Source organism: Anabas testudineus, chromosome 19 (genome assembly GCF_900324465.2).
Source record: "Anabas testudineus chromosome 19, fAnaTes1.2, whole genome shotgun sequence".
Taxonomy (NCBI): Eukaryota; Metazoa; Chordata; class Actinopteri; order Anabantiformes; family Anabantidae; genus Anabas; species Anabas testudineus.
This window is the reverse complement of record NC_046628.1, coordinates 10,393,233-10,407,828: the sequence shown is the minus strand read 5'-3', so window position 1 is coordinate 10,407,828 and position 14,596 is coordinate 10,393,233. Positions and strand designations below refer to the sequence as shown.

At 39.9% G+C, this 14,596-nt stretch overlaps 1 protein-coding gene across 2 annotated transcripts; it reads right to left on the bottom strand.

Annotated features, from left to right (window-relative positions):
* Positions 1-566: 566 nt before the first annotated feature.
* Positions 567-12,662, bottom strand: LOC113156296 (synaptic vesicle membrane protein VAT-1 homolog). Of its 2 annotated transcripts, XM_026351350.1 has the most exons (7): positions 12,364-12,662; positions 11,901-12,331; positions 6,592-6,799; positions 3,958-4,128; positions 3,734-3,823; positions 2,677-2,915; positions 567-1,812 (listed from the first exon to the last, which is right to left on the bottom strand). In XM_026351350.1, exons 2-7 carry the CDS (start codon positions 12,279-12,281, stop codon positions 1,621-1,623), a joined length of 1,281 nt encoding a protein of 426 aa, XP_026207135.1. In that variant the 5' UTR covers positions 12,282-12,331; positions 12,364-12,662; the 3' UTR covers positions 567-1,620. The 2 variants fall into 2 exon arrangements, with proteins under 2 accessions (XP_026207135.1, XP_026207134.1); XM_026351349.1 differs by having other exon boundaries at positions 11,901-12,662.
* Between the last annotated feature and the right edge of the window lie 1,934 nt (positions 12,663-14,596).

Below are 14,596 nucleotides of genomic sequence, written 5' to 3'. Positions count from 1 at the left end.
GCCTGTGTGTTCATGAATAAGAGAAGCAATGTCCCATAAGAAAGTATCAAAGAATAAAAACTTTCTACGTATGAACAGATGAATAAGAGTCCAGTTCCCACCCCTCAGTCCACATCAGATCTTACTTCGAACTAGGAAGAGGAAACCTGGCAAAACTTAACAATACTTATCCAAGTGGCCAAAAGAAAAACACACCAGATATGTAAATAACATAAAGCATTTTCTCTAAAACTTTGTTACAAGTGCTCTTCAGAAATCAAAACAGTGTAGGCTGGAGAGGGAAACAGATTATAGAGACAGAAAGCAGGGCTGAGAGGGTGGACAGAGGAATGTGAGGAGCTGCGCTGATCTGGATGGAGGGAAAACTTTCTCTCTTGTGCTTCACTAGCCTCTTCTGCGTCACAGCGTTGAATTACACCCACATCTGGACAAAACATTGGGACTACTGAGCCCAAACTGCTCTATTTAAGGTCACTCATTCAAAAAGCAGATGCATGAGAGCATATAGAAAGCATAAAAAAAGATTACCGTGTAGAAAACGCTTAATAATCATTCTAACTACTGCGAGATTTTCAAAATGTATTATACACAGAAATACAAAGTGCATTACAAAAGACATAACAATGTAATGCAGTTCAGTAAACTGGGCACCATTCACGATTATGAGGAGGCAATAACAGAATTAGGAAAGCAGTTCAATCCCAGGGCAAAAATCGAGGAAAGAAAATTGGCATGATATTTTTTGGAAGAAAACCCATGATGGACTGCCAAAGCAGGGAGGTCCCAGTAATTGTTATTCACAGTCGGCCTGACGGCAGTGATACAAGTTGCCTTTAAATTTGGCACAGATAAGTGAGATGAACTTACAATAAGTTTCTCACAGAGACGACTGCTAAACACCAAAGGAGACTTTCAGTTCTTTTAGTAGTGCACAACAATTCATTAAACAATCACTGCCACTCTTCCTAACAAATCTTACATTAACATTCAGTGATACAACACATCAGGGTGAGCAGATTACAAAACGTGCTTATTATTGTTGGGGAAATTAATAATCGATAAAGAAATCACCAAAGCTCAGTAATGTACTCTGATTGCATTTCACTTAACTGGAAAAAAAACATACAAGGCTCAGATCATGTGTATCAGGTTCTTCTACAGACATGTTATATTAAGGCAGAACCAGGGTCGGTACATACGAAGCTGCTTGGCGTAAAAATTTGATCTTAAATGTGTAAAAATCCTAGGAATTAAATCACTGTGCCGTTATTTTTACAGTCAACGGAGAAGTAGTTTGCATCACTTTAAATTTTAGTGTAAAGGTCAATAAGTAAACTAAACTGTGGTGATTTGTGGTGAAGTGTTTTAACACCATCCCTGGTTTGCTGTTAGTACAGATTTAATGTTTGAGCTGTGTTTTTTTTTTTTTCATACACACACATGGCACGATGGATATATTGCACAACAAAGCTTAACATTTGTAAATACTGACATAGTCAAAGAATTCCTGTCATCTTGTTTTTCTTATCTTTTCTTTCCATTTTTTTTTGACAAATATTAGGGAAACTTGCAGAGGAAGTGTTTGAAGAAAAAAAAAAACATTCGAATATAAACACTTGCTCAATCCTTCTCTGCCTTGACTTCCTCTGTGGCTTCTTCTTTCTTCTTGTTGGCAGCAGATTCTGTTTTTTCCACTTTTTCTCCCGGCTCAGCGTTGGACTTTGGCTCTTCTTCCTTCTTCTTGGGTTCAGGAAGGAGGATGACTTTCCCGATATTCTTGCGTTCGTGCATGCGCCTCATGGCATCAGCCACCTGAGGAGAGACGGAGGAGCAAAACAAACGTGCAAGATAGTTTTTTGTCATTTAAAGCATTTTAAAAAACATTACTAAAACCCTAAAAAAAGATATAAGCAACAGGAAATTCTTATTTTAATGGACATGTTGGATCAGTATTACAAAAATATTAATGGTTTACTTTTGGGTAACATCTCTTGCTCCACATGCATGGTGTCGTCTTGATTTAGCACAAACACAGCTACATAGTTATTATTATAAAACAGCTTGAGGTCAATTCAACAATAATTTTCATAATTTTTCCTGTAGGCACGAAGGGAAGAATGATGAAGAAATATAAACAATGATATCTATGCTGCGTTTCTCTGCCTTAGCTATAGTCTGTTTTCACACAAACACAAACACCCAGGATTATCCTGCATCACGCTGCCTATCCTTTAAACCAGGTATCCGCAATAATTGACACCATCGCCTAGCAACGGCCTTTAAGTACCATCTTGTCGAATGGGTGGGGGGGGACTGTGGTCTGATAGACTTCACCAACGAGTGACAGAGAAGAACAAAACACGAGGATCTTTTTTCTTATTGTGTGTTGCAGAAGGAGCTTTAATGGTCTTTACTCTCATCTAATCTCAAACCTGCGAATGCTGTCTGAGTGTGAATCTTTTTATTGTTAAAACCTTTATCAAATGCTTATTTGCTTTCTTGCGCAGTTACATGAAAAAACATATAACAGTCTTATTCAAATCTGGATGCATATTTTTCATATTCCATTTTCTTACATTTAATGCTATAAATCAGCACAGATCTTCATGTTTTAAGCATTTAACAATGTAATAAGATAATTTCAATATTTTAAATTTAAAACATTATGAAACTAACCTCCTCAAAGTGATAGCATGAGTCAATGCAGGGTTTGATCTTTCCCTGTTTGTAGAGCTCCATCAGCTTTTCCATAGTCTTGGTGATGAGCTGCTGGTCAGTCAAATGGCCCAAGTGGAAGCCACCTACGGCTTTGTTGGTCTGCATCAGTTTCAAGGTGTTGAGAGTGAACTGGTTGTACCAGGTCTTTGCCATGGCCAACAGGTTCCTCCTCTGTCCCGTCACAACGTTGGCTGCACCTGGAATAAAGGACAAGAAAGAAAGATAAAACAGAATAGACATAATTCAGAGAGGCTATAATGTTAGCTGATTATATATATATATATATATATATATATATATACAGTTACAAATATTTCAAATTCCATCTTTGTTAGATCTACAGATGAGGACTTGATGTTGAAACACTGGATGCCTTTTCTTTGATACTGTTTTTGTCTTTTTGCTAATAAAATATATTAAAGGGTGCACATACTTTAAACTGATGTACTACAAAACGGGCGCCAACATATGTCTGTCAAACTGCGACCTTGGAATTCCCATAAAACTTAACGAAAAGAAGGAAGGGAAAACACATCATCCACACTTTGATTTAATTTCTTCCAGCTGCGAGTTTCTCAGACATCCTTTCACCGTGGGACAATAGTGGATGTCAACAGCTCACTGTAATTTTTTTGTCACGTTTCCAATATGAACATGCGCAAAACCTGGTTAGAATTAGTGTGTAGATCTGGGAAATGGTCTGAGATGATGATCTCTGGTTTCTGGATATATGTGTTCTGATTTTCATTATATAATATTACATGTTTAAAACAATGACGTTACAACATTGACATTGCTTTAATTAATTATCCTTATTTCATCATATTTGTACAATTGCGTAGCTTGCATGGGAGGAATAAAGTCAATCTGTTCTCTTGTAGAGTTTTGTTAAATCTCACACTGCATGAATTTCACTGAATTAACTGCATGTATGATAAACCACTGCAATTAATTCAAGTCACTCACACATTAAGGTAGCAGACTTTTTTTCCAGTTTTTAAATGTTGTGTCTTACCAAACACTATAAGCGTACCCATAGGTTTTAACAAATTAAAACCTTTTTGGGTGTCTGATCCACTAAGTGGATCGAGGACGATGTCCACTCCTGCAGAGAGACAGTAAAAAAATACGGTTAAAAAAAAAACAGGATCACTGTGTTTACTTCATTAAACATGAAAATACTAAATAAACTTTCATGGAGAGAAACTGAAATGTACAGTGTGTGTGTGCATTTTTCACCATTGGGGCTGATTTTGCGGACTTCCTCCACGTAGTCTTTGGTGCGGTAGTCGATGGGGTGAGTTACCCCGCCTTGGGCAATGGTCTCATGTTTGGAGGCTGATGCCGTGCCAAACACAGTCACATCCTGCACCGTCTGACACAGCTGTGTAGCAGCAATACCCACACCACCTACCAAAGAACAGACAGCAGCACAAACAGAAATGAGAATAGCAGCAACAGCAGGTTTTTCCACTGGGCAGCACAGCTTTTCAACATCTATGAGATTCCTCTCTGAAATACTCACCAATGTAGTAATCAAACTGTGAAATCAAGTACAACTGTACTGTCTTCAAGTGCTGCGTAAGCACAGTAATCTGTCACTACACTGTCTTTAAGTGCTGTGTTAGCACAGTGATCTAACACTGAATCACTGAATAAGGCTGGTTCCTGGCAGACTGACGTGTACTTTAGTAATCACTTAATAAATGCCAGAGCTGATCGCTGATAGCTCATACTACTACTACAAATCAATTAATGACTGTGCATTTTAAATATTAATGCACACCTTAAATTTCACCAACATATCAACTAGGCCCAGTTTAATTGAGTCATACATATTATGTATCATCTGCAATATTTTTATATCGAGAGGTGCCGCCATGATCCAGAGTCGCCGCACAGCGCAGAGTGTGGCACTGCAAACTATTTTCGCCCCTACTGACAAAATATCTGATTGATCAAGTTTTAGAGCATTTCATTTATTGTCGTTTTCATAATGATCACTACTGCAAATGCTAGCAAAGGGATAGAAGAGCAGGGAGAGGGAAGACTGGATAGAGCAGAGTTAATGGACCTTAATTCTCATGCTAGCGCTGGTTTAAGTTGCATATTGTGGTTTTGAAGGGGATAAGATGTATTGTAAGAGGTTAAACTGTCATTAACAAAGGAGGGATTATGTTTTGTTTCATTTCTACCTGCTCAGGTGGACTCTGTCTTAGAGGAGTGGAGATGCGGTGATTATGGAAGTCTTGGAAGATGGAGGAACAGCTCAACAGACAGAGCTTTGGGGTCTGTGTGGCTGTATACTGTTAACAGTGAAACTTCTTTTTTTTTCCAATCCCCCCCCTGCCCTCTTCTTTATCCTGGTCTCATGTGGCTGATTCATACACGTCAGCTGACAACCACCCACTCAACACTGAACCATGGCCTTCGAGAGCAGAGGAGCACTAGACCGTGACGGCGGTGTTGAGATGCTGACAGCAACTGACTGGCTCAGGATGTGTTTGTCACATCCTGAGCCATCTCAGTTTCTGTACCATCAGTTAATGTTTTCATCTTGAATTCAGACTTCAATTAGGTTTTTAAACTGCAACAAAAGGAATAAAAGGACGGAGTCATCGGCCCTATTATAAAAGCTGCTATATTGTAAATAGAAAGCAGGTTGCTCTGGTGTAAAACACTAAACACTACAAAAAATGTAATTAAAAGATGACGGGAGGAAAAAATAGCGCCTTCAAAGGTGGTTTTAATTTGTATTGTATGTCTCATTCATTGTCACCTTTACCATTTTGGGAAACACAATTAGTCCAACTTGCCCATATCGTAAAAATATGCTTATAATTACCCAAGCTAAACAGGAACTGGACTTTCTAGGCATTGGAAGATGTTTCCTGGTAAGCCAAATGGTTTGTGAATATGTATCGCATCATATTATTGGAGATATACTAGTATAATAATGTGTTTGCATATGTGCCATAAAACAAACATCTGACATATACCTAAGAATGCGACAAGCATGGCACAGGGGGGAGCCTGCAGTCTGAGAAGGAGTGGATTCAGATAAAAGCAGCAGGTACTCGGTTCATATTTACATTGTTGCTGCATAATACTAATTAAATATAAATACTTTGATATATTTTTAACTCTACATCTACCGCTAATGTGAACAAGATCGATAGTTTCCATCCTATTGTGAGTAAAGTTACACTAACAGGTTCTTTGTTTTTGAAACACCTGGTCACAGACAATTCCCTACAGATAGAGAGACACTTTTGCTTGTTCTTCTTGTGTGGGAGCGGCTGTTTGAAATGTCAGGTGTTGCCAAAGCAACCATGCCTGATAATGATCATGTCTGCCATTTTATGAATAAGCTGTAATGAAGCCACGACACACACGCAGCCCATGTCTTCACCTTTGACCCACAGTCTTCTGTGTGAGCATTATTCAGCTCATAAGCTGCAGCTGCATTCAGAGAAGTGATTAGGGAGCTGGACTGAACGAGCTCTGTGACTCTTCACATGTGAAGGTGATCGTTGGGTTTATTAAATTTCCCCGTGGAGACACTGTCTGTTTGACTGTACAACATAATGGATGCCACTGATTTTGTTAAGGGAGTGTTCAATGATATTTAAAAAACATTATTCTGGTTAATTTAAAAAAATGTTTATACATAAATAAGGCTAAATAATTAGGGCTGCAACTAATAATTATCTTGTTTTTCAATTAATGTGTCTGTATGTTTGAGCATTACTCCATTAATCCTTTGGCCTAAGAAATGCTGAAAAGGTTTCTAAGAAGGAATCGAGAAAATGATACAGCATTCAAAGCTCACAGCATCAGATCCACCGTATCTACTGTGCTGTATCCACTTACCTGCTGCCATGTGTATGAGAATACTCTTGCCCGGCCTCACATTGGCCATGTCAAACAGCATCATGTAGGCGGAGATGTAGTTGACAGGGATAGCTGCACCTTCCTCAAAGCTCATCTGCTCAGGCATGAGGAAGGTTTGGTCAGCGGACACTACAACCACCTCCTGCCACATGCCGCACCGGATCAACACGATGACACGGTCTCCCACCTGAGGGGTGAAAAAGGAACTGTAAGATTTCCGTCTTCGCTCCAGCACAAATCAGTCTCTTCCGATTAAGATAAGCATAAGCATTAAGCATGGCAACAAGTTTAATAAGTAGGATGTTCATATTCTCCATCTGTGTGTTGGCATGCTACCATGTGCCGATTGGAACTAAACACAAAGTACGACTGAGGCGGATGGGTCAGTTTTGCAGGTATTTGGTGAGGATGTGATGATGGTAGAACAAAATACGAATCATCATTAGGGAATCATGAATATCGAATGCCAAAGAGGTCATAATTTGACATTTTTTATCTGGTTTCACTGCATCAAACAGCTTTGATAAATGCAGCTCTGTGCGCCACTGGAACGGTGTTGCTGACTGACGTTCATTTCCTTGTGTGTATATGAATGCCTCAGCAATTTCATTGGCATAAACATACAGTATGCTGTGTTGGACGACGTTCGTATACACAGAAAGTTGGGACAACGGCCAGCGGCACCATCCCAGCGTGCTCTGTGCCGGCTCACATGTGGAGTCGAGCGGCGTTCAGTAAAGGCGAGTGACATTTCAAACAGTGTTTATAAGCACTATCTGAGGCATTAAACTAGATTAAAACGGTTATAAAATACTGACCAGCAGAGAAAAGGAGATGACGTATGACCTCTTTGGCTTTCGATACATAAATTTCAGTACTATAATTGGTGCCAATGAAGTTAGTGCTGAATAAGTGAAACTTATGTATCTGCTGATGGTGCTACAGGACAAGACAAGTGTATATCCAAAAGCACTACGACAAATCCTCTGGGCAATGTAATCACATGTCATCAGCATGGAAGAAGACACAAATCTTGCAATTTCTAATATCTTTGAGGCCAAACTAAGCTGCGAACAACGGAAAAACTGAGTGCCTTGTTATATGTTTCTGTTTCTACTACCTGTTGCCTGTAAGCAGTCTTCATTTATTAATTAAAATGTTCACGTCACCCCCACTTTGTTCTAGTTTCAGTATTTGTCATACTAAAGCTGTTTCGTCCCCCATTCGGCATCATCAAAAGGCAAATTGAGGTCAAGCTAGCAGGAAGTGACCTGAGAGACTTTTATTACACTACAGCTCTGCTCTGATAACAGCCACGTTCACTGTGAAAAAGCAATAATTTTCCAATCAACTTATATGATATTTTGTAGGTGAACCATACATGTTCTACAAGTAGGACAGAGACGTCTGCGTGGAAACAAGTGTGAGTGGGTTTATTAGGTTAACGTCTGAACTGCTTCAACAAATGATTCATTTAATTAATGATTACTCTTTTGTTTGGCATATAAAAAGGTCAAAAATAGTGACCAACACCAATCTGAATGCTCAAGGTTATGATTATATTGTGTATACAGAAAACAGAAAAGCAGAAAACTTCAAATTGTTTAACTAGCAAATGCTTGCTGAGTATGTTTTTACAAATTCAAGATTACTTCGGGTTTATGTTGCTAATTAAAAGTATTAAAGTGTTTTCGGTAAATTTGGATCAACAACATTTGCCTGAACTGCTGCGGCGTACGAGCTGCTTTCTTCCACAGAGACATGTGCCGTATAAAAAGGTATCGCCAACATTGCGACAGTTGCCAAACAAATGAAGGGCAGTGGAAAGAAAGAGGTCTGATCTGATTGTGAACGCTGCAGCGTTTCCTGCTGAAACGGCTTCGAGAGCTGAGCCACACCCCCTTCCTGCTGCACGCAAACCCACGACAATAGAGAGATGACACACAGACACACACACACACACACACACAGGGAGACTCAAACACATTTTGTGCACATGTTGTGGTGAGATAACTCTCAGCTCTTAATATTTTTAGTAAGCTTGATGTTTTGATGCCATGCTCAATTTGTGGGATCTTAATATTTCTCAACCCCTGGTTATGAAACACTTTGAAACCCCATCTGGATGAACTCAAAAACGCACAATAGTCATTTTAAAAAAAAAGCTGAGCTCAGTATCTGGAAACACGAGCTTTGCTAAGTGACATTATTTTTAAAGTGGGACAGCGAGTCTGTCTGTGTGGAAAAAACGTGTGAGAAATGTCACTTTTCAGTTTCACCCACTTCTGAATACCAGACAGGAGAAAGTCTTTAACGACAATAAATATTGGTTTTACAATGTTAAAACACACAGATGGACAGTAGTGGAGAAACAGCAACACGATAATGAAAAATACTACTTTATTCACTCTTTCTTAATAAAAGTAAAAAGACAATCAGCAAAATGAAGTGAAAATATTAAAGTAGAGTAAAAAGTGTTTGTTACAGAGAACAACCCACATATTGTTATTAATATAAATATATGGCAACGTGAGGTGATTCATTTAATTAAAAAGAAAACCGTTTCCTGCTATAGAAGTGACTATTAATGTTTCTTTTCTTCAATAATATTTGCTTACTATGATAAGTTTGGGGCCTGTTGACTCAGTGTCTCTCAGAGGCTTTTGAAAGTTAAATTGGTTCCTACAACTACAAACTGCTTAATCTGTGAAAGGTCACAAGCCAAAAAAAAACAACGGGTTTAATGTTTAACAACGTAGTACATCTCGTGTCCAACCACAACTGAGCAGGCAGCGTTCACTGCACTGAGCGCTACACATCCTCTCATCACACATTCAGTTGATTAAAAAAGCTATTTGCAGAGCAGATGATGAAACTGCAGAAAAGCAGGGGGAGAGGAACAGTTTCAGAGAGCCTCAGTGTTTAACCTACAAAATACACTGAGACAAAGAAATACATGATCTGGAATGTGCAACAACAAGCTGTCATAGGATCCTACAAAACACATGTGCTCTGTCTGCGTCCCAAGCATCTCGAGCAGCCACACCCTCCTTCTGTGCTCATCTGAAAACACTTTGGCTTCCCTTGATGTCATTGTCATGTGCTCTGGGATTCTACGAATCCCACTGCAATCCCACCCTGATTCTTACACTAACCAAGCTAACCTCAGCACGACCACTTTCCATTTTACACCTTGTCCATGTCAGATGTTTTACTTTATATGTATATATGTATCCTTCACTTCACATTGCTTCCTGCACTAGTGCAATCTGGCTTTTGTGCAGTCTTGTGTTAGAACATACTTCTCCTATAGGAGACTGCTCTCTGAGAACGTAGAGAGGAATGGCGGGAGGAATGAGGGCAGGGTAGGACCGGAGCAAGTGGAGGGAAATACCATACTGACTCCGAGGGATAAGGAGGAGCTTTAGTAAAAATACTTACATAACACTGATTATATTTTAATGATAGCAATATATCTTACAAATACAGACAAAAAAAAACTGATAATACAATAATAAAAGATTAGGTGTAGAGTACAGTCATCATCTGTTCTTTAAATGGGAAGAGATAACGAAATCAGCATTTCAGACCATGTTCACGCTGCAGTTAAATATGAGTTTGCTCGCTAAGATGATCGTTTTTTAACTCTATTTTGCGAGATGGTGCGTGGATGGGTACAAATAGCCGCAATCTGTGCTTCTCACATATTCACACAAAACCCTTAAGGTTGTTCAACAAGAGTTTCCTTCTTGTGAATTTTAAGAATCCTCTAGGATCTGTGACATCTGTTGTTTTTGCATGAGAACACAGAAAGTAACATCTTCTGGGTGTATATATATTTTTCTGAGGCTGATGCATTCCCCTGTGACTCGAAGATCAATAAGGGAGTCAGACACTGGGGCTGGGAGGCACAATAATGAACTGCACAAAGCTCCCTGAATGCTTCATTTCTCTTGAAAACCTTGTCAAGGATGGCAAATTGTAGTTCAGATTTTTTTTTTTTTTTAAACAAGATGTTTCTCTGGTGTATAGAAGGAAGACAATATTGAGAAAAATGTAAGAGGAGATAAGAGGAAAACATCAAAGTTCCTCCCACAGTTCTGCCTGGGAGTCATCTGTTGCTGAGATTACCATACAAAGCAGATAATGCACCTCTTATGAAGCCAGGGACACAGCTGAAAAGCTGAGCTGTCGCCTATTCAGCGGTGAGCGTGTTCACACTTCGATGTGCGCACACACAGAACATACGCGTCTCCAGTTAATGGTGTCAAAAATATCTGCTCTTTTGATTGAGAGCGAACAACCGTGATGCTCCAAGTAAAATCTATGGTGAGTTTATGCAAAAGCTAAGTCACAGAGTTCACCAACAAGGAGCACTGTAAAAATAAATGCAGTTCATGTACATTAACCAGTGGAGTCGTCTGCATCTGCATCTTGAAAAAGTGCTAAAACGGCAGGAAACCCTCCGTCTTCCACTAGACCAATCTGTGCGTGACTTGATTTAAATCACAGGCAACTCACAACTGCCAATATCCAGGGTGGCTACCTGTCAATCTTCACTGCTTTGGATGCGTCTGAAAAGCAGAAAGGGCAATAAAATAAAGTGCAGGCTCTTAAAATTCAACAAGACTTTCTGCATTTAGAGGAGGCTTGTAAATATTCTGCACCCTTTTATCTGATGCAATAAATTAAACTCCATAAAACTTAACCCTTGGAAAGCTTTTATCAAACAGAGAGTGAAGGTGGTGTTCGAGTTCACACTGTAAATCAAAGACTTTAACTATTCATCATGACAGGCTCTTTTTAACCCTGCTTTTCAAACATGGAAACTACCTTACATTATGGATTAGACTGACAGGGAGGCTACAATCTGCATTTAAAACACAGACACTAGCATATCCTCTAATATCATTTGGTTATATTTGTGTAAAACAATTAAAAAGGGGCTATTAAAACTTTTATTTCAGTGGATTTAGAGAGAGGTGAAAGGAACCCTTGACAGGCACCAGCTTTCTGCCACCAAAGTTTTCTCGATTCCTCTAATGGAAACAGATGACATCAGCATCTGGTGTCATGCTTGGAAAAGATTACAGCATATTTTTGGCCATCTGTAAGAACCAATGTGGCCTTTCAGGACCGACAGGCTGCTCGACTGTCTCACACAAACAGCACTGGCACACTTTGAGTAACTTGCAGGATGTAAATAAAATGAAAACGACATCCTCAGCAGCCTCGGCGCACATGGCTCGGGTGGGGTGCGTGTGTGCGCTCTGCAGGCCTGTACTCACTTTCCTGTCCTCCACATTGTCCCCGACTGCTTCGATGACCCCGGAGCCCTCCATGCCCATCGTGACCGGCGGGGGGGGCAGCCGCTCGTACAGCCCCTGTCTGCCCAGCAGCTCGGCGAAGTTCAGCCCGCACGCCTTGACGCGCACCAGGACCTCTCCAGCCTTCAGCTGCAGCTTGTTGTGCGTCTTCACCTGCAGCTTGATTTTGTCGTAGCCCCCATAGCCCGTAAGGACCAGGGAGCGGTAGGAGAGGGGCTTCTCCTCGGCTGCAGGGCTGCTCCCGGACTCCTTCGGGGCCCCTGAAGCAGCTGGAGGAGCTTCATCCAGGACCTTCTCCTGCTCAGGCTGTTGCTGCTGAGTTGGAGCCTCTTCGCCGGACATGATAACCACTGGTGATGTGCGCTCTCTTGGGTTTCCACACCAGATAAATAGTTCAGCCTGTGGGCGTTTCTTGCACAAAAATGTGAAAAGAAAAAGGAAGGAGGACAAAACTCTGGGGAAAAACGAACAGTAACAAATGTTTCTCACTGAAGACAGACGTATGCTTTACGAAAAGATCATTTCTGCGTGGTTTCCTGTGTGAGCTGCACTCAACAAGTGACCACAGCTGTCAAACCCCAGTGCAATAAGAGGGCCATTTCCGGTTTGGCTTTCCACAATAAAACACGTTACGTTTCAGGCTTTCATAACGTCGATTAGTTTTTTTTTAAATTAATGCAATACTATCGCACAAAATACGTCTTTAAAAGAGCATTTATACTTGCCAATGTAAAAATGTTATTTAAACATTAAATACACATAATGGCACAAAAACATACATAATTAAAATAAATGATAGATGAAACCAGAAATGTATTTCTTGTGATGAGTCAGTGCTTTAGGTTCAAGAGCTGTTTACACAGCACTTTATTATTATTCTTTGTCATAGTCAAAGGTTTATTAAGACACTGGAAAGCAAGAAGAGAAATCCTAATTTTTTTTTTTTTTACACCAAAGTAATAGTGAATACAACTGGTTCCTCAGATCAGGCTCTGCAGGCTGAAAAGTCAGCCTAAATGTCAAATCTGTTCACAGTACCTGTTTCTATCACGGCTAATTTGAGAATTTCACAAAGGTTTTATTTTAAATGCCAAATCTTGTAACTTCCGGTGTCTCTCCACCTGTTTTCAGCTGACTTGATGCAGTTTAAAAAATGACCGATCCGCATTGTTGACAAAAAAGATGAGAGCCAGAGAGCTGCGGAGATCTTCAAGCCCCGGACACTGGAGCACTGAGAAGGAGAAACTGGATTCTCACAGCTGGAGGAAACAGTTCATCTACCGTCTGCCCCCATGTAGTTAAATACTGTCATGACTATCTGGTGATACAGATGTGACTGAATCATGCTCTTCAGCTGCTGATCATCACTAATAAAGTGTAAAAATCTAAATAAAGTGTAAATTTAATGCAACAAAACAATTAAAAATGTATATTTAGTCGCTTTTTGTCACTATCGTTGATTTGATGAATGCCAAAACTGTAGACTGTAATGCATTATCTAGAAAAAAAAGGCAAATCATGGTCTGTTGAAGGTCATTATAACCCACAATTGGCCTTACTCAAGTTAAATATGCATAACTGACTGTTCTCTCCTTCACAATGGCAATTACATACTGCTGTTGCACACTCACTTGATCATTGGCCGGAGCTGCTTTCTTACCTTGTCACGGTGACTAAGCCAGACAGGAAGTGAATGAATGATGAGGAGGATAGAGGTGAATATAAAAAGGACAGGAAATTCCTTTTTTGATTTGAAGACACACCAAAGGTCAGTAGCTGCCTTTCAGTTCCAGAGGAAGCTGTTGCTCTCACTGAGGCACCAACATGAAACTGTATGTGAACTTAACCACACTGGCATTAAGTCTGACACGCAGTAACACAAATATCACACTGCTGGTAGGAACATGGCGAGTGTGGAGAGGAAAACAAACAGCTGTGATAAATAGCTCTGGTGTAAGGGAAATGTGGTTAGTGCTCTCAGATGCTCTGTGTTACACACTTAGACACACACACACACGCGCAATCACAGTTTTTTTCAGTCAGACTCAGGATGTTGTTGAAGACACAGTGTTACCCCTGGTTGCAGAAAACAGGTTTTACATCCCATCACATCATTATACAGACAATTGGCACAGTGGAGCTATTTACTCAGGTAGTACTGCAGTACACCTCTGTGGTTTCCTTTCTGCTACTACAACTGTTCACATGTTGTGTTTGCATTTTTACTTTTACGTACACTATGTGGCATTTACATGAAAGAAACAAAATAAGAAAAGAGCCTTAGAATTGGAACAGTCAGCTTTTGAATGACACTTTGAAATTAAAACAAATTACAACCAGTTTGACCAGAAGATGGCACCAAAGAGCTGTGCAGAAGTTCCATGATAATCAGCCCATAATAAAATTAGAATAAAGTACAATAGGGTAGCGCGCAGAGCTACAAGGACACACATTTGTACCCATGATCATATGCCTGTTATTCTAATATTCATCTTTTAAATCATTAAGGTGTTTCCATCACTTTGTTTAATCTATTAAAGTTTGGTAAACCCCCGTACATGTGAGAAAAACAGTGTGTGTACATGTTTTTCTACGTTTGTTAGTGTATTGAAAATGGGAGAGACTTTCCCTGCTGTGTAAAATAAGACTATTAAAGC

Bases quoted from the DNA above. Each gene is read 5' to 3' on its own strand.
- LOC113156296 (XM_026351349.1), bottom strand. From the start codon at position 12,281: ATGTCCGGCGAAGAGGCTCCAACTCAGCAGCAACAGCCTGAGCAGGAG. The intron at 4,129-6,591 runs GTAAGTGGATAC...GTTCTTTGGTAG, and splicing joins TCTCATACACATGGCAGCAG to GTGGTGTGGGTATTGCTGCT. The intron at 2,916-3,733 runs GTAAGACACAAC...CCTTTATTCCAG, and splicing joins GGGTACGCTTATAGTGTTTG to GTGCAGCCAACGTTGTGACG.